General features: G+C 44.6%; 6 protein-coding genes across 6 annotated transcripts; 2 read left to right on the top strand and 4 right to left on the bottom strand.

Annotated features, from left to right (window-relative positions):
* Positions 1–4,976: 4,976 nt before the first annotated feature.
* On the top strand, positions 4,977–7,954 carry BGW36DRAFT_16090 (putative C2H2 finger domain protein). The gene is made up of 8 exons (XM_046209580.1): positions 4,977–5,345; positions 5,409–5,463; positions 5,534–5,633; positions 5,683–5,800; positions 5,861–6,786; positions 6,839–6,930; positions 6,976–7,262; positions 7,314–7,954. The coding sequence occupies exons 1-8, from the start codon at positions 5,252–5,254 to the stop codon at positions 7,697–7,699; spliced, it is 2,058 nt and encodes a 685-aa protein (XP_046078237.1). The 5' UTR covers positions 4,977–5,251; the 3' UTR covers positions 7,700–7,954.
* Positions 7,955–8,490: 536 nt separating this feature from the next.
* Positions 8,491–8,984, bottom strand: BGW36DRAFT_435504 (uncharacterized protein; the record flags this gene model as incomplete). Its single annotated transcript, XM_046221417.1, has 3 exons — positions 8,491–8,620; positions 8,701–8,806; positions 8,870–8,984. The coding sequence occupies 3 exons, from the start codon at positions 8,982–8,984 to the stop codon at positions 8,491–8,493; spliced, it is 351 nt and encodes a 116-aa protein (XP_046078238.1).
* Positions 8,985–9,751: 767 nt separating this feature from the next.
* On the bottom strand, positions 9,752–11,567 carry BGW36DRAFT_403159 (uncharacterized protein). The gene is made up of 3 exons (XM_046218883.1): positions 10,708–11,567; positions 10,517–10,651; positions 9,752–10,452 (listed from the first exon to the last, which is right to left on the bottom strand). Exons 1-3 carry the CDS (start codon positions 11,338–11,340, stop codon positions 9,787–9,789), a joined length of 1,434 nt encoding a protein of 477 aa, XP_046078239.1. The 5' UTR covers positions 11,341–11,567; the 3' UTR covers positions 9,752–9,786.
* A 350-nt stretch (positions 11,568–11,917) lies between these two features.
* On the bottom strand, positions 11,918–13,297 carry BGW36DRAFT_435505 (uncharacterized protein; the record flags this gene model as incomplete). The annotated part of the gene is made up of 1 exon (XM_046221418.1): positions 11,918–13,297. The coding sequence occupies one exon, from the start codon at positions 13,295–13,297 to the stop codon at positions 12,164–12,166; it is 1,134 nt and encodes a 377-aa protein (XP_046078240.1). The 3' UTR covers positions 11,918–12,163.
* A 523-nt stretch (positions 13,298–13,820) lies between these two features.
* Positions 13,821–15,278, top strand: BGW36DRAFT_354018 (uncharacterized protein; the record flags this gene model as incomplete). The annotated part of the gene is made up of 3 exons (XM_046213488.1): positions 13,821–14,201; positions 14,252–14,395; positions 14,457–15,278. 3 exons carry the CDS (start codon positions 13,821–13,823, stop codon positions 15,276–15,278), a joined length of 1,347 nt encoding a protein of 448 aa, XP_046078241.1.
* A 1,715-nt stretch (positions 15,279–16,993) lies between these two features.
* On the bottom strand, positions 16,994–19,486 carry BGW36DRAFT_435515 (P-loop containing nucleoside triphosphate hydrolase protein; the record flags this gene model as incomplete). Its single annotated transcript, XM_046221419.1, has 3 exons — positions 19,319–19,486; positions 17,422–19,262; positions 16,994–17,365 (listed from the first exon to the last, which is right to left on the bottom strand). The coding sequence occupies exons 1-3, from the start codon at positions 19,446–19,448 to the stop codon at positions 16,994–16,996; spliced, it is 2,343 nt and encodes a 780-aa protein (XP_046078242.1). The 5' UTR covers positions 19,449–19,486.
* Positions 19,487–20,218: the final 732 nt, after the last annotated feature.

Raw genomic sequence — 20,218 nt, forward strand, 5'->3', positions numbered from 1 at the left:
CGTGTTCTGGCATTATTCGCCATTGATAGGATCACCAAGATATTTCCTACCGAATATTTCTCCCTGACGCTTCCATTGCCCAGTCTCAAAAGTTAAACAGATAGCCTGTTTTCAAAAGAGCATGGTATTTTCGAATGAAATCACTAGAGCCACAGCCCTGCTTGTTACTTCCTTGCACTGGTTAGTGACATCAAGCTCTCTGATGACTTCTCCCAATCGGTATTTCCAAAATTTCCATCTTTGAAGGGAATATATGATAAAGAGAACCTAGCGCCATGGCTGCATATTGGCTGACGTTAGATTATCCTGAACAGTCGACTGGGCGATGAGATTGAACAAGCTTTGTCCATTCCGCAGAATCCATTGGGCTACTCCTAGTAGATATGTGCTACGGACAGACTCTTCTTTATTCGACAAGTCTTCCTCGAGAGTAGCGTGCATTGTCCATATGGCACGCGATGGATCTGTTGGGAATATCCGACGCTTATAAAGATGCGCAGGGAATGAATTGTAGTTGACATACTTACTAGGCTTCTCGTCGTATAGATCTTATAGCTTTGTCAGATCATTAAATGTAAATTGGCTGATCTATTTCTCACTGGAACTATTCTTTATCGATTCTCTTAGACGTTGGAACCGGAAATTTTTTCCTGTCTATGTTCCATGATTTTAATTTCTGGTTCACCAAGAAAAAGCCATATAATTATGAGGAAGGACTTATATTCGAGTCTAAGGAACTAAATTAACCTGACTCATCAAGAGCTTCAAGTAACTCAGCTAATTTGAGGTGACGGTATTCAACACGTTCCATTTGGAAAGAGAGAGCGCTTGTTAGGGCGCGTAGCAATCCCAGCGCGGTTACGGCTAGCCAATCAATATTGTCCTACGCTGATTATCAAAGATTATTGAGATTCTTTGTTTTAGACTTTATTTATTGTTGCAAGCCAATGACATTATTTCAAGTTTCAGATCCGCGAAGCGAATTAGGAATCATGTCGATCCGCCAACTTTCTACATTTATTCTGATTCAGTCATCTTGGAATTTAAAACAGCCTCGAAAAGCCATTAAGGGTTCAAAAAGTAGCGAATAGCAAACGATTATGTATGTCGACAAAAAGAGCATACTGCTTCAGGAATAGCAGCTCATTGCGTTATCTTAGGCGCATCCAGATCCTAGTCTCAGGAAGCAAACTAGTGAGTGGGATAGATCGCTATATATATAATTCATATTTTGTTTCAAAAGCTGCAGGGGAGTGAGAGACGGCGTTAACTCCAAGTGCGAAAATCGTCGTTAAAATAGATATATAATAAAAGCGCCATGAACCATTCTTTTCTCTTGAATCAAATTCCATAAATAGATTCAATTTATATTTCTCAATTCATTGACTTCATTGATTTCATTGCGGAAAGTTACTGCTCAGATTCCTGTATTGTGACTCTTTGATCTTCATTTTTGGTTTTTTTAACTACCCACCGATAGGTGCTTTTCTGACCCAAGGATGGAGAAAAAGGGACATCTAAAGGTCCTAGTTGACCCCCATCGACAGCACCGTAAGGATAGAGAAAATCTAAATTAAACCAGAAATACTGAATTGGTCGAAACGGAAAGGGTCTAAATGGCTTCGAGCTTCGTACATACTCCAGTGTCGAGGGTCCTCTAAGAGCAGCGCCTCCTATCCCTCCCAAGAATAACAAAAAGAAGCACCCTCATATCTATATAATGACAGGGGGGATTACCCACATGATAGAGACTACTGGTCATTATTAGCGCAGCCCTACCCTTATGCCGAGCAGAATGCGAAAGGAAAGATATGGCCAAACTGCAGTGATCCGTCCCCCTTCTTCCCACCCATGTACCAACTACGGCATTTACTGTCAAACACTGTCCTGGTGGAATACTGTCTGCAATGCTTAGTGAACCGTTCAACTGTCTCTCTGCGAGGCGCCATCTAGCGGATACTATCTCGGTGCATCTTGGCCACGCAGTGGGTCATATAATTAATCGCCTTTCAATCAGTAGCATTAGACTTCCATGACCTAAAGCTGCATTCGGTTCTAGAGCATGCCTCAAGGGATTTGTGACGGAGGTTGATATGCTTCATGCAGCTATATTTCCAGGCTACCTTTTCCAGAACTGATGAATCTCTTTTGCGCCTACATAGAAATGTGACCATTCTGGATTTGGTTCAAAAGTGGCTTGGTGAGTATGGGCAGGAAGTAGGAAAGAGGGTAGGGTATTTGAGTTTATAGAACAAAGAAACAAGGGACTGGATATTCAAGACGCTCCTATCTATGATATTAGCACAGAAGCTCGACTATTCGTCAGATAATCGGAAGTTGCCTGTCATATCACAGGCGCCAGATCGAGCCTTGCCGAATGCTCCTCCCAGCAGACCCCGTGAAACGAAGCAATGGTCACCACGACCCGTTGGTGTACATTAAAGCGTTTCGCGGAGAATCAGGCCGATTTTGAATTTGACTTGCTGACGCAAATGAGCTCTGTACGCGGGTGGACGTCCGGAAAAATGTGGGTACAGTTGAGCGAGGCTCCGGGTTTAACGAAAATTTTGTGCCATTCCAGAGTAAATTAACTTCAAGGTGAAATGCATACAGTATGATAGTATTATCAATCAAAATCCAATTAACCACTTCGGAAAAACATCTGAGATAGACTATCTGAGGGGGATTGTCCTAGGTCCTCCCCGTTGGTGCTGGTGGTTCAAGTTGACAGATCTGGGGCTGGTGCCGAGGCGAAACGAGTTTAATGTTACTCCTAGATGGAGAACGAGAATCTGCAAATTCCCCACCAAATGGCTAACATGACCACCGGAAATCCCCCACTCGGCTATTACGTACTCTGGTTTCCAGTCCCCTACACAATCGTGATGTTCTTTGAGAAAACCGTGTACTTTTGCCCCATTCACCCGTCTCCCCGGAAGGACGGTAGCATGGTATGGGCGACGTTTTTCAGATTGTTTCTCCCTGTATGATCCAGGTACTATGGATGGTTAGACCAGCAAGGTTCTCCTTTTGTGAATGTTGGGTAGTCTGTTGAGTTCATGTGATATCGCTCACCCATCGAGGTGGCCGTAATCCTCGGCCTCGACTTTCGTGATTACCGAACCCGACTCTCGACTAAACTTGCCAGACTGAATTGTATTAGCAACGGGACCCATCAAATTAGCCAGTATTCAGAACACTGAAATTCTATCAACACTCAACTAGATCTCTCCTTAGCCATTTTACACCCGGGTACTTTTATAAATTGGTATTCGTAATGGCATCCACAATGGCTTTTGTGGAATACCCTTGAATGTATGATTTTATCAGAAACTTTCTATTGAAATATTTATAATTAGACACAGATCAATTTACTTATCACAAAATCACGTCATTTTGATGCCTGTAACAATTCATGGGTATCTCTGGTTGATACCGTCGTAGGGTTCATATATTATTTACCTAGTATCATTGGCGACTTGGTGTCCGAAGCAGTGCTAAGCGCCGAACAAATCAATGGCTTGGATCATCATTAGATGTACTGTGCCCCATACGCCAGTTCGTATCATTATGTTAAGTGGCGGCCCACAACCTGAAGGGGCTCGAGTGTACGAATGTGCCAAATCGCATCTTAACCCCTCGTCTTCACCACAGAGGCCCAGATATACTATGATAGAGCCTATAGTTAATATAGTAATATACATGGATTTTGACATGTCCTTTGCACAATGCTTCTGAACGCAAGCTCGCGTACAAGCGTTTACTACACGGATGGAATCTTGGACGGTGAAGGGGTGACAGCCCCAACCCACCTAAAATAAGTCTAGTATACACTGAAGCGTTAAAGTGAAGGCGTGTCTCATTTACAAACATTCAGTTTCTAGCGGGTATCAGAGAGGAACCGGCAGTATATCTATTGGGTTCGCTGTTGTATATGATTAGGTTAGGGGCCATGTCTCGCGCCAAGGAAGATCGTTCTGACACGATTTATGTGTCATATATTGTAGATTTTGAGAGGCCTGTAATTGGGATTGATGCGAGTGTATTGAGAAGAGTTCTGAGAGGTGATGATAACCAGAACGAAGTCAAGCTGAAAGCTCTGATATTTTCCCGGGTTGCTGAGCATAATACCTGCGTTTCACATTTAAGGTCATTGGAATATTTGGAGACTTCACTCCAGGGAATATTCGCCCCCAGGAGGATGGCTGGAAAAGCTATGACCATAACGAAATGCTGATAAGGGAAAGGGAGAGAGGGCAACAAGTTCAGTTGAGCAGGAGATGGCATGCTTCGAAAGAAACGAGAATCGCTTACAGCCAATGATAAGCGAGCCATATGCGCCAAGGCTCGCAAGTGGAGCCCGACATCAGCCCGTCGGGCCTTCCCCGCAACGGCTCTTCAGAATGGGGCAACGGCGGTAGGGTCAAGCGACCAGGATCCAGAGCACTGCGCTGATTGGGCAGTCGGCCCAGCCCTTGTCTGGGCTGGCCTGAGGATAGGATGAATTCTATTTCAGCATTCAGTATGATGCTGTGTATATAGCCACACCGTAGAGAGCACATCGTCTACTGCCCCACGATATTAGTGATTCTTGTTGCAGGCTCAATCTTCAGGGGTAGGATGAACAGAGACCCGCATTGAGCTGCAGGACCCATGCACAACCGGGTGCCATGTATGTAAGGCATTGCGAAAGACCGTCTAGAATCCGCACCCAGCATGCTCACAGGCACATTCTTATTCCCGGCCGTTGATGATTCGACCCTTGTCAAGCACTGCCAAGTACTCCGCATGCATAGAGTAATTTCTGGGTCAATGCTTCCATAATAGCAGTGTGATGACTGATTGGTCAGGCACTCCAATTCCAGCGCCCTAACGGCACTAAGCCCAAAACGAGCTAGGTGGCTTCCCCCGCCTCGGCTGGACTTGACCAAAAATGCCAACGGCTGCCAGTCGTTCGGAAATGTCACGGGGAGAACCTCCTGTTTATTTTCTTACGTCCTATCTGATCTGTCCGTCGCTCCTTTACGCACTCGCTGTGTCGCCCAGGCCTCCGTGCACTCGTTCACTTTACTACTCTCCAGCCAGGCCGCTATCTGGCCCTGGACGAATTCGTGGTGGGCCAGGACCCAATTTGGGATCGTCGCCCCGGCTCCCGACCTCCGCAATCCGCGCTGGACAATTTAAAACCTCTTAACTACTAATTACTACCGTCGAGCCGGGCGCTCCCCCAGATGGCCCCTCCCCGGCCGCCATGATGAAGCAAGCATCAGATAAACACTTTCGCTGCAATATCTGCCAGCGAGGATTTACGCGCATTGATCATCTCAAGAGACATCACCTTCGACGTACGCCAATCCCAAGCTGCTCTCCATCAGGTGAAAGCGAGAATGTCTGACCGTGAGCCGCAGATTCCGGGGTGAAACCGTATTCCTGTGTTTTTTGTTCCGAAGCCTTTGCACGATGGTAAGCTCACGTTGCGACCATGTGATATGTCACACGAGAGAAAAGAGGTATTGATGACAATGTAATCTAGCGACAATCTACGAGATCACTACCCGGATTGTGCACAGAGGGGAGATCGTCCGATCCCTGAAACAGGTCAGCGAGGTAGACGCCGACATGCTTGTGAATCAGTATGATCGTTCGCCACAATTCAAAAATCGTGGGGCTAATATCGTGAAGTGTACCTCCATGAAGCTCCGTTGTGATGGCGAAAGCCCATGCAGCTCTTGCGTCAAGAGGAATTTGACATGCAACAACACACGCAAACAAGCGATACTGGATCAGATGCCTTCGAAAGGTAAGCTGAAGATTTCAAACGAGCAGAGGATGATGGCTAATACCGCAAATCGATGCTTAGAATTCACGCCTGTTAAAGCTGAAGAATACGAGTCGTCCGATCGTGGGTCGATCAACTTTCTCTTAAATGCCGGCACCGATAGCTTTACAGAAAAGTTCCACTTGCCTCCGCGAAGCGATCGCGCCAGAGGCATGGAATATCACAATCAGGCAGAGCTAGAGGCAACAAGTCCTATTGCTTCGTACCCACTGGGTGCTAGCAAATTGAACTCAATTGGCGCTGTGCTCCCTGAGTTTGATGACTTGGGATCCTTTCAAGAGAATTTCATGTCTTTCATCACGGGACCGTTTGATGCGCAAAAATCTTGCCAGAATGCTTTGGGAGGAGGGCTCAATACCCAGGGAATGCCCGCACCTGGCCAGGATTCTAACTTGGGTGCCGTCAGTGATTCATCATACTACGAGCCTGAGAGTTCATTCTCAATGTCATTGATTCAGTCGATTTTGGCTAAATCCTGGACGGTAAACTTGGACGCAAAATTCCAACAGGAAATATCGACGAATCTACGGTTTCTGCTCACGACACGACGCATTCGCAAATTTGTCGCTCTTTATTTCAGATACTGGCATCCTAATTGCCCAATTATCCACGCACAATCTTTTGATTTAGAACATGTTCCGACGCCATTGCTTGCTTCTGTGGTTTTCATGGGAGCCATGTACTCGAGTGATGAGCGTGAAACACATGTCGCGAGACGAATGCTAGATTTTGCAGAGCTTTACGTGTACTCAACCGAGACTTTATCATGTGAGAACGAAATCAGTCGAATATTTACTGGTCAACCCATTACCGATGCTGAGCGAAAAGACTGGACATTGTTTCAAAACTTCCAAGCAGCATATTTGATGCTCGTCATTCAATATTGGGCAGGATCAAAAGCATCTCGTAATCGGGCAATGGAAACTCGCTTTAGTGAGATTATATTGGTGAGTTTCATTCAATTCCTGCATGACATAGATGATTACTGATTCGCAAAAGATCGCTCGTAGTATGGCCCTTGCGAAATGTCGTCATCTGCCCGAGGATCGTATTCATGAGGCATTATGGATCCAAAAGGAGTGTCGTATTCGGTTAGTACAAGCCTTCCAATGCAGAACGAAACTAATGAGCTGTAGCACTATCAATATCATTTCTCTTCTCGACTGTGCCTTCTCCTTCTACCAAAACTTTCCTTGCCGACTAACCCCAGCAGAAATGGAATGTGATTTGCCTTGTGACGACTCGCTGTTCAATTCTGAACACCCCTTCGCTGAACCCAATTTCTCCTTTACGCGAGAGACAACGCTGTATCAAGCTTTTCAACATCTTTTCGACGATGAACAGTCCATTGCAAAAACTACAAACACCAATTCTCCCGCGATCATGAACTTTACCGTTTTCGACATGTTTATTTTAATTCACCGTATGTAAGTTCCTCAAATTTTGCATTAACAAATACTCATGACAAGCGTAGTTTTATATGCATACATCAATTCTCACATGACTGTTTTGGCTCCTATAATGCGGTTTCGACAGTCGGAACTGCAATCTTATTCCTCACCGCCAACAGATGGTGACCGCCGCGCCTCAAGCAAGGGTCAAGTTCCGGATGACCCAATCGTTGGACATATTCGTTCTGCCCTCTCTCGATGGCGTCTACTATGGATGACTCTTCGTACACAAATACCGGCTCATGAGTGGGCCTCGATGGGCTTCTTTAAGAACGCGTATAGCTTTTGGCTGGTAGCTCAGCTGCTGATTACCAAGAAGCATAGCGTAGATGTCATCATGCAGATGGAAGTCAAATGTGAAGATAAGCTAGACAAACTTAAAGTCTTACTGCAGGACGAAAATGATTGATATGACCTTCCTTTCACCTTTCCCCTTTTTTGACTTTTATTCATTTCCCCTCTGTTTTCCCCATTAGACTTACTGTATGCTTATATTGGATTGTATCCATGGAAGCGAGGCATGTGATTTTGCTGTCGGCTTTTATGAATGGTTTGGACATGGTGACCGGCGTTCTGTAGCGTGGTTGGAATTCTAAAAGTTCTTTAGAATATATCGATCTGGTTTTACACATTGGCCTTCAAACCTTCATGAGTGACCAGTTACTTTTCAAATACATTATTATGTATTGTTCAGCTATCCCAATTGTTTAACAATGGAGCTTAATCAGCTTTATCCTCCTCAAAGAGCACTAATCTGAACCGCAACATCAACCCTAATTCTTCGCTCGGACATCTTCCTCCAGATGCCACGTCGTACGGGAAACTTCGTGATGGAACTCCCACTCGTAGGTTCCGAGAAACCCCTGGCACCAACATTGTAAGTATGCAGAGATGGAGATTCATACTTTTACCTCCTACTCCACCTTTTATTGCGGGTTGCGCGGTTGCCGATAGCGTGGTCGCAAAGGGCATATTAAAAATGACATGAAGTTTATTTATAATTTATGATTACCTAGATATATTGTGGTGCTAGGTGGTTACTTGACATCAACAACTTCTATTAATTTAAAACCCAAAGATATTGTCATCATGTCGACAGAGAATCAGAAGAAAGTCTTCATTGTCACAGGTACTAACTGAACGTTATACAGAGATCGTAATCATAAGTAGAAAGGTTTCAGTTTAGCTTTGAAATGGTTCTTATGCAACCTGTTCAAGCAACCCTGTCTTGATATCAAAGATAAAACCGAAAATATGATCTTTGATTTCCTGACGCATCAAAGGTGATTGGCGCATTAGGTGCACTTCTTTGCGGACACTCTCCTTCAGGCTAATTAACAGTCAGACACCTAATTTAAATGGTGAAAATATGTATAATCAGGAATGAAGTGAAGAAATACAGCTGCTTACTCGGAAATAAAACCGAAATTATTGTTTTCAAGGTCTAAATCCTCGCTGACACGGCGCTTAAGCGTCTGGTGGAATTTAGGAATATCGAAATGTGTCGCACCACAATCTGTAACTCATCAGATGACTGGATTTTCCAGCGAAAAGGAAAGGGTATATCTTTAGTATTTACCAGTATGCTGAACAACCATAATCTCCCGGAGCCCCAAAAAGTCGTCCAATATCAATACTTCATCTAGTTTTACATGGCCACCGGCGTTACGGGAGACGAGAGCCTCTGTAAACATGTCAGAAAAAACCTGAGTCAATCTTCGTTCTAGAAACCATATGATAATTTACCTCCTTCTTTCAAGCCAAGGAATTGGACAGGATCACACCGTGGGTCCAGGCAAGTGACTCCTTGTTGTTAGTAACAAAATTATCCATGCAAGTTTATGGATAATAGTTAAATACTCACTCATCAGTATAGAAGGCTTCTTCTCCAGCTCTGCAAAGAGAGGGAGAGGTTTGTGACTCGCAGCAAGAACCCTGGTAACTGTCAATGAAAGTCTTTATCTCGTATTAGAAAACCACTTGCTTGTTTCTCAGGATTATATCCTGAACCGTCGTTGACATCGACATTTTTGATTTTCGAATTTATTTCATATACAATACTATCTTTCTGAGCAACAAAACAATAAGGAAAAAGTACAGAACCGTGGAATTCAGACGCATTTTATATTCAATGTTACGGGATTGGTACGTATTTGATGGCCTCCGGCGTCTGTTCCGTGTTTGAAAGAAAAACGGGGCATTGCACAAATACGGTTATAAGTCATCCTAAGATGGGTCTCGCTGTGTACTAGTACATGTAGTGTGTATATCCAATTAAGGCTCACTTTGCTACAGCTATTCCTTTTGACTACGTACGTGCATTTCAGCCACATATTCGAAACTAAGGTTTTAGTCTGATTTTTCTGAGTAGTAAATAATATATGTATAGAGTCCAGGGAATTGAGTTGTATGGAATTGAAAGAATTTGATTTAAGAAATAACATCATTCAATCTTTTATATATCCCTTCGTCTCATTTTAGAAGGAAGAAATGAAGCTATACCGAAGTTTCTGGGATACTTGGTGTTTTTCTATTCATCATTCCACACCACTCCTTGAATTTCCACGGCTCAATTAGCTTACCAGATTCTATAGAATCCTTCCAAATACTGGCTGTGTTAATCGTCGCTTTGGCCATCTTCGCCTTTTGTGCTAAATAGAAACCGGCCCGTGGGTTTATTTTCGGGACATCATCGGCAAGCGTTTGGATTTCGGTGGCACATGCTTGTGCTTCCTCTTCAGCCCAACACCTCTGATTAGGACAAATTGCACCAATAAATCGATTGATAAACGTTGCAAGAACCAAAGACGTGCCAAGGAGCTCAAAACGCTTTCCCAGATCTAATTGATGTGCTATTCTTTCTACTGAAAGTACAATAAACCTGTTAAAATTAGTTCGCCACTGATGAATTTCTTGTCTGGCTTGATTGAGGTCTCTTTCAATCTGCTGCCTATCGTAGACAGTGAGACTGTCTTGATTGAAAATCGCGTATGTTGTTCTCTTTGCAAGACCGGGCATTCTCACTAAAATCTGACTGATCGAAATCGCCAAGTCGCTCCTATCGGAGAAAGAATTGTTTCCGGTGGCGCAGTATTGAATCAATTGAAGCCAGTCTTGTCCTTCAAAAAAGCAGCTTTCATTGTTGGCAAAAGACTCACACACCTTGAGATGATTAGACTTATCGCCCCGTCCCGTCTTTTGGTACGCAAAGAATGAAAGATCTTACAATCGGTCCAATCATGGCTATTAACAAATCCCGGTCGTACTCAGACTTAAAATCTTGTGGGCCTCTTAAACGAATCATCTTTGCTGCACCTGCAATATGTTGACTCCAAGATCCCTCCGTTGGCGAATTAAGAATCTAGAATCTAAATTAACAATCTCGGCATAGCCTTCATGAGGTCAGAAGTGACCCACTTCAAAGAGCGCAAGGACTTCGACAGCACAGAGAGTATCCGCGAGAGTCCAGCTCGCCGAGCCTTCAAGTGCCGCCTGAAGTGTGGCAAGGGCCTTTCCATACTTTGCTAGGATGAGGGTGTTGGACAAAGCGGAGCAAGGTGCCATCAAAGACGCAATTTTAATTACCAGGCAGAATAGTGCGTTATCAAGACAAGCAGACTGACCAAACCGCTGCGGAAGATGCGAAAAATAAGACTTTTCATGGCATGTGAGCAGACCCTTTAAGTGCGTAGGCTCCTCGGCGAAGATCCCTTTGCACGCCGCCCCAATGTGAATAGAGGTCAGGGCGGAGAAGTTAGTAGGATCTAGATTGTATTCACTGCGGACCAAGGAGATCCCACTTGGTGGCATAGAAGCAGGAATTGTTAGGTGATCTGCCTGCGTCGTTGGAGAGTCCCAAGTGAGGTTTAAAGTTGGGTCGACAATTTTGGATGAATCAACAATATCGGCCACAAGTTGTTCACGTATTTGTTCCACAACATGGCTTCTTCTTTTTTGGGAAATGGCCATCATTGCAGCTTGACTCCTTATCCGGGTGCGGGTCGCATCGTTAAACCCCTGAGTGGAGTCATGATTCACAAATTCAAACATGGTGACTGTCGAAAATATCAAGGGAATTAGTGATGCGGGGAAGATGCTGGTGGACGCAAATGCCAAATACAGGCAATGCTGCAGTAGACACCTGATCTCTACAACTTTGAAAGTAGCTGACGTTGGAAAAGGTGGGGAGTCAGTCTTATTGGTTGCTTATTAATGTTTTTCCATATTTCACCATTTCAGTGTATACGGAACCGTTTTTAGAAATTCGGCAATTGTCGTAGAGGTTTTATTGGATCTTAATCTATCTACTTATGATCTACAAAGGGACTTGTCGTGTTTCTATATTCCATTGTGTGTCATTTAGGGTTAACAGGGTATTCTGACATGTTAAGATGCTAATACAACATTAGCATTTGCTCAAATCGGTAAACGCCCCACACCCAAGTAACTAGTGTGCCCTAATCATGCAAGTCAGTTTTGGTCCTCTGGAGGACTGTATCCCGTCTTACAGTGGGAGTGCAAATGTTCTCATCCAACGCTAATAACTAGGGGTTAGTCTATTAATAAACTCGACAGACCAACGCGATTATTGTGTGATGTGCAACCTCAAAAAAAATTGCCCTACCTCATCACTGGCATCTTTCGTTTGTTCTCATCATGTTTAAAGGTATTTAAGGCACAGGGTTTTTTTTTCAACAATATATTACCTCATTTACTTATTGTACAATCATGAGAAGTAAACCCCTCCACCCCTCCCCACAAAGATATATACAGTACGGAGCAAAAATTTAGAGGAGCTTGCACTCCTCAGAGCGATCTATACCTTCTGGCCGTGCTCTCGCTTATGGTTCGCGGCTTCTAGATCCACTATGGATCAAAAAGCTGGAAAGCTACTGCCATTAACATAGATCACTTCGCGCCACTCTAAACTTGGGTGCGTAAAGATGCAACCGTTTTCGCCTAGCACAAAGTTGAGGAACTCCGTTGTGTACTTGCTAACAATCTTCAGCATCCTGTCACCTCCAATAGAACCCAAGGATGGCATCTGAGTCTTGTTCTCAATGCCGAGTCGCTCGACCCAATGTACGGCATCAGTGTAGTCATAATGAAATGCGCCAAAAATACTCAAGAGCTCCCACCAGGAGGATTGAATATCAATGAAGTCCTTTTGAGATGGATCCGACAAGTGGTCGACGTCATTGAGAGCAAGAAATGGATCCGATGAGTGGTTGACGCTGTTAAGAATGAGAAATGGCTTCTCGATGTTCTTGTATGGGGATACAAAAGCCCCATCCATGTTGATGCCTCCAATAATTTCATTAACCTTGGAGGCTGCACCAGCAGCGGCGGCTCCTCCGATACTGTGACCTAATGCGATGTAGTGCGATGTGTTGAATGGAGCGTGGGATTCTTCTACCCAATAGGGGAAGTTAGCTGCCACAGCGACCATATCGCTGACCCGGTAGTCGTAGATTTGGAGTACTTCCGTATCGGAGGGATTGAAATTAATATCAAACCCTGCCACTGACTTTCCATCGGGCAAGTGAAGCAGCGTAGGGTCGCCAGGATGGTCAATGACTATAGTCGTCCAGCCATGAGAGGCCAACTCGCTGTTCAAGCCATAGTACATAAACCCATTGTTGCCAAGTCCGGGAGAGAAGAGCAAAGTGGGAAGATGAGGACTGGATGCCACTTCCAAAAATGGAGCATTTGGTTGCAACGCTGTCTGTAAGGTCTCGAGAGAGCCATTAGGATACGCCCACGCATCGCCGAATATCTTCGCGTTGGCAGGGTCCATGTACGGGAGACTCTTTGTCGCCTTGTGATACGTAGGATAGTAAATTGTCATGAGGATGAATTTGCCGTCTCCAAGACTAGGATCGTTCGGAGTGATGTGATTGAGGATGTATTGCCGAGACCCAATGCCATACTGTCCACTTGGTGTTGAAACTTGAATTGCGGCTACTGTGCCCAGCACCAGAAACAGATGCGTGAATGAACAAAGCATTTTCAGATTGCAGAAGAGAAAAGCTAGTTAGCAGAAGAGAAGAGGCAAGGAAACACACTTGACTTGATATTTAAATGTGAATGCAAACAGACCTAGAGCATATCATAAGCGCTGATTGGGGACTGCATCCTCCTCGTATTCGGTAATAATAGCATTCCTAAATAAGAAGTATAGGGTTCACTAGGCCTGGTACGCTAGCAGATAAGCGCCACCCTTCTCCGTCAAGTGCTAGTCCGTCAAGTGCTAGTCCGTCAAGTTCAAGTCCGTCAACTCCAGGACCAGTAGTTCGTCTAGGTCACCATTAGTAAGCGTATGGTCCCTATGTACACGTACGACTCGAGCTGGTCACTGTAGAATTCTATGGTCGAGTCGCATTCGACGCTGACTCTCTCAGCAATTTGACCGATCCCTGGCCCCCACCACAGCGATGTCTGTCGGATTTCTGAGGTCCGCCAAGTCCATCCGTCAACTCAACTCATTTGTACCCATAAGAGTTCAGTGAAATCAAGTTGACTCCAGTGCCATGAGCCATTTTCTTTCTCCGACCCTTTCCGATGAAACCATCGATGATTCTCAATATTCTCGCCAGAGCATTGCTCTCGCAACATTCTTCACGAGGTCAATAATTACTCCTCGGCGATTACAGACCATCACAGGATTTCTCGAAGAGCTGCCGCAATTATATCTGCGAAATACTGGCTCGGACTCTCCACTGCAACAGATCATCGCCGCATGCGCCTCCGCTGCGTATGGCATTCGAAATTGCTGTGCAATTGCCCTAGATGACGCGCGCGCTGCATATGACGCAGCTATTCCACGGCTGTTGCATGATATTTCCTTGTTTCCCTCTTCATCAGCCTTTGAAAGCACAGTAACCAGCGTCTTTCTCTGTCTCTTCTATGAGGTTTGTTATGTGCAAAACCATGAGCTGGGACCCGCGACTAAATATTGTAGTTCATCATGTGTCTCGAAGAAAATCGCCCGTTCACCAATTTGCACGAGAAGGGTCTGATCAGTCTCGTGCGGGCATCCCAGAAACGACAGTACGTTTCTGACTCTGCGGAAGGCCGCCTTCTGGAGGCGGCTCGAAACCATATTGTATGGCTCTTCCATAAAGATTTGCTCTTCAATGCCCACCACACTCGCTCACAGCCAATAGGCCAATCACTGTCTTGAAACAGGGCTTTCGGCGTCGGATACGCTGGGAGACGAGATATCACTGTTACCGCTGGCTGGCTGTGATTTTCCTCGCTTATTGACACATTACATCATTCGTACTGCGGATTTTGCTTTTACTTCTAGAGAATCACTTTCGCAGTCAACGAAGAGTGACCTACTGCGGGCTCTGCATCATGCACAGGGCCTTGATAGCGATCTGAAGCGGTGGACGGATTGCACTCCGGTACACTGGATATTCTCAAGGAAAAAAGATAATTCCTGGGTGTATGAGTACGCCTACGATGGTAGGTGCGATGTGTATTATGACCTACAAGTGGCTTCTGCCTGGAACACCTATCGTCGGACACGCCTTGTCTTATTGGAATGCATCATTCGCATTGTTCGCTCGCTACGTAAACTTGGCGAAGACGATTGCGGGGCGTACGAGAACAAGGCCATCTCACTTATGATTGACCTTGCCACCGATGTGTGCGCAAGCGTTCCGTTTCATCTAGGCACACTAAGTCCAGCAGACGAGGATATTATTTATCCCTCCCAAGAAGACGATGAGGGGGACGCTATTCACCGCCAAGTAGCACCGATACATGGATGGTTTTTAATTGTCCTTCCGATAAGTCGCCTCATGCAGACCAGTTTCCTGCCTCCTGGGCAGTATGCTTGGATTGTGTCACAGTATCATCGTATATGTGACATTATTGCGCATAAGCACCGGATTCCGAGTCAAGACGTTGTTCGAATTTTCGAAACAGCGATTCCAGCTTTTGCCTCAGCTTTACCGATCAACTCTCGACATTTAAGGTAGGGGAAAGCGTGGAATTGCATTTTGAGGCTTATGCTAATAGTTTTCTGCTGTATAGATATGATTCTACGAGCAGCAGAGAACATGAGCCGCCCAACGCGAAATCACCAGCAGTCAGTATAGCCCCGAGCCAAGATTTTCGCTGTTGGGATCAATGTTGCGGCGGTCGCAAATTTGCCAACCTGTCGAATCTACAACGACATCGCAAAGAACGGCAAGGTGGGAAATGGACTTGTACGCTATGCGGTGCTATTTTCACCCGTCGCTCTGCGCTAAAGACACACAATGCTCAAAGTCGATGTGGTTCGCGGTTTGGGCGACCTGGAGGGAACATGAGGTAATTATATTAGAAGATTACCTCCACAAAGCTCTAGCTCTTGATAGCTACTGATATTGTATAGTGGTAACCGCAATAGCGTGGTGCCGAATGTAGTGATCAGATCTGAAAGGAATTGACGGTGCTGGGATCCACCCATCTAGTACCCTATTGCCACCATCTGTTTACGTCTCTTTACTCGCGGTGACCATGATATTCCATCTCTTTTTGGCTGCTAACCATTAGTGAGCAAAACTATTGGGAGCTCCAACGGCGGTGCTAGCTCATGCAGATTATATACATCGGAGGTGGAATAGCGATCAGCTGACTGGTGACATTGCTATAAAGAAATCCCGTACACGACAACTTGGATAGAAAACCCCGATATTGAGCTCCTCTTCAAATCGTTTTCAATCCCATCCAATAATTCCGCCGTGGCGGCTTGGGACTATTCCATTCCTGTTATACAACTCCCTGATGACTCGTACGTGATGGAATCGCTCGCTATCGCCAATGCTTTGGAGAAACTACAACCAGAGCCATCGTTACGTCTTAACAATGTTTATACCGACGAAGCTCCAGCAGCAGTCCGTCAAATCATGGCATCAATGGTACCAGAGATCATGCCGCAATTTCCATTTTGACTCTTAAGCCCGAGAAGTGCTGTGTATTTTGAGGCGACAAGAAAAATTAAGTTTGGCATGTCGCTTGCCGAACTCGCAAATAGCGAGAAAGCAGGAGCGGTTGCGTGGGCTGGTGCTAAGTCAGGTCTAGAACAACTTAGTGCTATTCTGTTGGCGAATACGATGGGGCCATATGTAGAGGATTTACAGGTTGGCTACGCGGAGTTTGTTGTTGCCGGATTTTTGGGAATTCACGAAGAATGCAAATCTTGAGAACGTCTTTGAGCGACTCCTGCACTATGACGATAATGTTAAAGCCATTACGTTGCATGTGGAAAATGGTTGAGGCGAAATAGAAGATAGTAGAATGCGCAGTAGAAATATATTCCATTCATTTGTGATGATTGGCTACCTGGTGTAAATGAGAAGGCTACAATTAAAATAGACCTACCAATTTATCTAAGACAGAGCTAAACAGTCATAATACCTAGAGTTGTAGTCGCTTTTACGACTATGGCATCTGCCATCGGCCCACTTGATGTGGCAAAATCGTGACAAGGGAGGAGTTATGTAGAGATTATTAACCTAGATGTCGCCACTAACTGCACTCTATGGACCCCAGCTAATATAGGAACTATTGATAATCAATGTGAAATCTTGTCAAATCCAGTAGGGTTAGTTAGATGCATGATCCCAGTCTATTCTTCATTCTTCTATGAAAGCTTGTGCCTATAAGAACATGTTATGATTCATTATCTCTCCTAAAATCTAGTAAGGGGTCAATGTCTACGGAAAATCTTGAATAAGCCATCGATCCTTCTGGGGCGGCTATTGATCTCTTGCCACTTGGCAAGATGTACTCTTGCGGATACTGTGTCTGGGTGTTCAGGGCCTAATTTCTGAATACGTAGTTGAGTACAATTAGCCAATAAAGAAATAGCATCTTCATCTTTGCCAAGTGCTTTCCATGTAACAGCGAGGTTTTCCATGCTGGTCAGAGTGTGAGGATGATCTGCCCCGAGAATCCGCTTGCGGGTTTCCATTATTTGTATTTCAAGCTCTTCAGCTTCTCTCAGTCGTCCCTGATCAAAGTATGTTAATGCGAGGTTATTCATACTGATTAGAGTATCAGGATGCTCTGCTCCGAGTAGCTATAAGCGAGGTTAGTCATGCTAGTTATAGTATCAGGTTGCTCTACTCAGAATACCTGTAAGAGTAGCTTTGATTCCTCTGCTAGAAGATCTTGTGCTTCCTTCCATCGTTGTTGACGGCAGTATGTCGACGCAAGGTTGCCCATACTAGTCAGAGTATGGGGATTCTCTTCTCCAAAGATCTTCTTGCTGATCTGGAATATCTCCACCTGAAGCTTTTCAGCTTTCTCCAAATGTCCTTGGTATTGGCACATTAATGCAAGATTGCCCATACTGGTAAGAGTATGAGGATGCTCTGCTCCCAGCACCTTTTTGCGAGTCTGCACTACCTGCAATTCAAGTTCTTCAGCATCCTTCCACCGTCCTTGGTGGCTAATATATTGTGCGAGATGGTCCATGCTGATCAGAGTGTCAGGATGCTCTGCCCCAAGCACCTGTTTACGTGTTTCCATTACCTGCAATTCAAGCTCTTCAGCTTCCTTCCATCTTCCTTGTTTTGAGTAAACTACAGCGAGGTTCCTTATGCTGCCAAGAGTATCAGGATGCTCCGCCGTGAACCTCAGTTTACAAATATTTTTCACGTCATTATATAAGACCTCTGCTTCCTTATATCTTCCACCACTCAAAAGGCAGCTACCAACTCTGTGGATTAAGCCAAAATACTCGGCTCTTTTCATTTGAAACTCGGCTCCAAATATAAGAAATATAGCATGAGGTAGATAGTCCTGTCGTACCTTCTGATATGCATGCGCATTATGTAGAAATAACTCATTCAATCGATCTGCAGTTTTATATGTCCATAATTGAAGCCGGCCATCCTGTCTCATCCAATTCCGAGTCGCAAGATGAACCAGTCGATGGAGAGTAAGAGATTCATTTTCTTGTTTAGTAGTAAAGGAATAAGAATTCAAAAGACCAAGTGTGTCTATTTTTTCCTTCTGAGACGCTGCTGGCGGTAAAAGCGAAAGTGGAATATCACGCGGATTCAAACAAGCCATAAATGATAAGTAGTCTACCGCAAATGAATTGAGTTTCTGAATCTGGCGGAATGATACTAGCCATGTCGTGGCGACAGCATTCTGGGTATCAGAATAGCGCCCATCGTCCGCAAAGTGTTCACTTAATATTTCTATGATATCTTGCTCTTGTTCCTGTAGCAGCGCTAAGTAATCAGAAACCCCAATTTGATTTTCATTGATGTAGGCTGCCGCTTGGGCGATCGCTAAAGGGAGAAATGTCAGCTCCTCAAGAAGTGTTGTGATTGTGTCGTTATCGTCGATTTCCTTTTGAATGAGATTTTGTAAAAGTTCCTTAGCCATTGCTTTATTCATTTCTGGGACGGAAATGAAATTCGACGGCGCCAGTCTATTGGCCAATTTTTGTGTTCGCGTCGTAAAAATGATCCGTCCATAATCACTTTGTGGAAGCATATCTTTTAATGCTGGAACTGTGCCGTTTCCATGAATCCACAAATCCAGGTCGTCTGCGTTATCATAGATAAGCAGCCATTTTCCTGCATCCTCCTGGCTTAAATGCGACTTGACTCGCGTTTTAACATCCGCCGGACTAACATTCAAGAGTGCCAGATATTGAGCAATGCTCATGTATGCCTGCTCTAAACTTTCCAGGCTGATACATGGAATCCAAAATACCGAGCGATCACTGTCATGATCTCGCACATAGTAAGCTACTTCAAGTGCAATCTGAGTCTTGCCGACTCCTCCTAGACCTGAAATAGCGATCTTTTTTTGGCCGTGATCCTTCAGAATAAATTCTTTTAAGGTGGTGATTTCCTCATCACGGCCCACAAACTTATGGTTTCGTAAAAACGGAACCATCCATGCTCTTTTCGGTTTTCTTTTGTCCGGTAAGCTGATTTGAGCATCTTCGATAACATCTTACTTTGCAATTAGAATGCTTTCTATCTGAGTATGAATCTAGGAGCAGACAAACCTCGAGAGTAATAATGGTGATGATGAACGTTATTATCTCCCAGGTGGACTCGGTTTTCTCCATAGATTTGAATGCTACTGTACTGATGTCCCTCTTGTGGGCGGTCGTTAGGCTGGACAGGGCTGTCCATAGTCGTTGTCAATCTCTATCTGCGAAATAATAGACCATATTGTTCGCTGTTTCTTTGCTGGGCAGCAGCAGATACGAGGTTAGACCAAGAGTTTTACAATTTGAGCAACAATGAAGCGCTGTTAGGAAAAGGACAGAACTTTGGATGTCGACATTTATGCCACTCAGCTACGACACTAGCAACCGGGCGCTAAATCCACGATATTGATAGGTTGTGGTAGATGGGTGAAACGTAGCACAAATTGTGGCCAGTCAGGCTGAACGTAGGTGCGAATCATTCGCGGGTCTGGTATAAAATTGCAACAGGGCATCTCAATGAGACGATATAATACGGTATGTGGATTTTATCCAATGTACCTAGATACTCTGCCCACTATATCTCATGGTTTACATACGTATATGTTATGTATCAGAGTAACCACTAAACATCCTCCCAGCATTTCTCAACCAATGAGAAGCGGTCACACAGGTCTACAGGCCAATCGGAATGGACAACTTAGTGTTGGTCGGCAACAATACTACCTGCGTAATTATCCACGCGATTTTATTTTGCTATCAGATGGAATACAGAAATATGAACTAAGAGAAACCATGGCTTCTAAGTGCGAACTCTTTTTGGCGTAGCATTAAGGTTCTATAGTATCGGCTAGATGACTAGATAGCTTCCTCAGCGTGAATTGACCTCCAATTCCTTCAGATTTCGATGCGTACCACTCACTTTGTGGGACAATTTGTTCGTGCAATCGGCTGTATTACTTGAACTATTTTCCC

Source organism: Talaromyces proteolyticus (genome assembly GCF_021365285.1).
Source record: "Talaromyces proteolyticus strain PMI_201 chromosome Unknown BGW36scaffold_1, whole genome shotgun sequence".
NCBI classification, from domain to species: Eukaryota; Fungi; Ascomycota; class Eurotiomycetes; order Eurotiales; family Trichocomaceae; genus Talaromyces; species Talaromyces proteolyticus.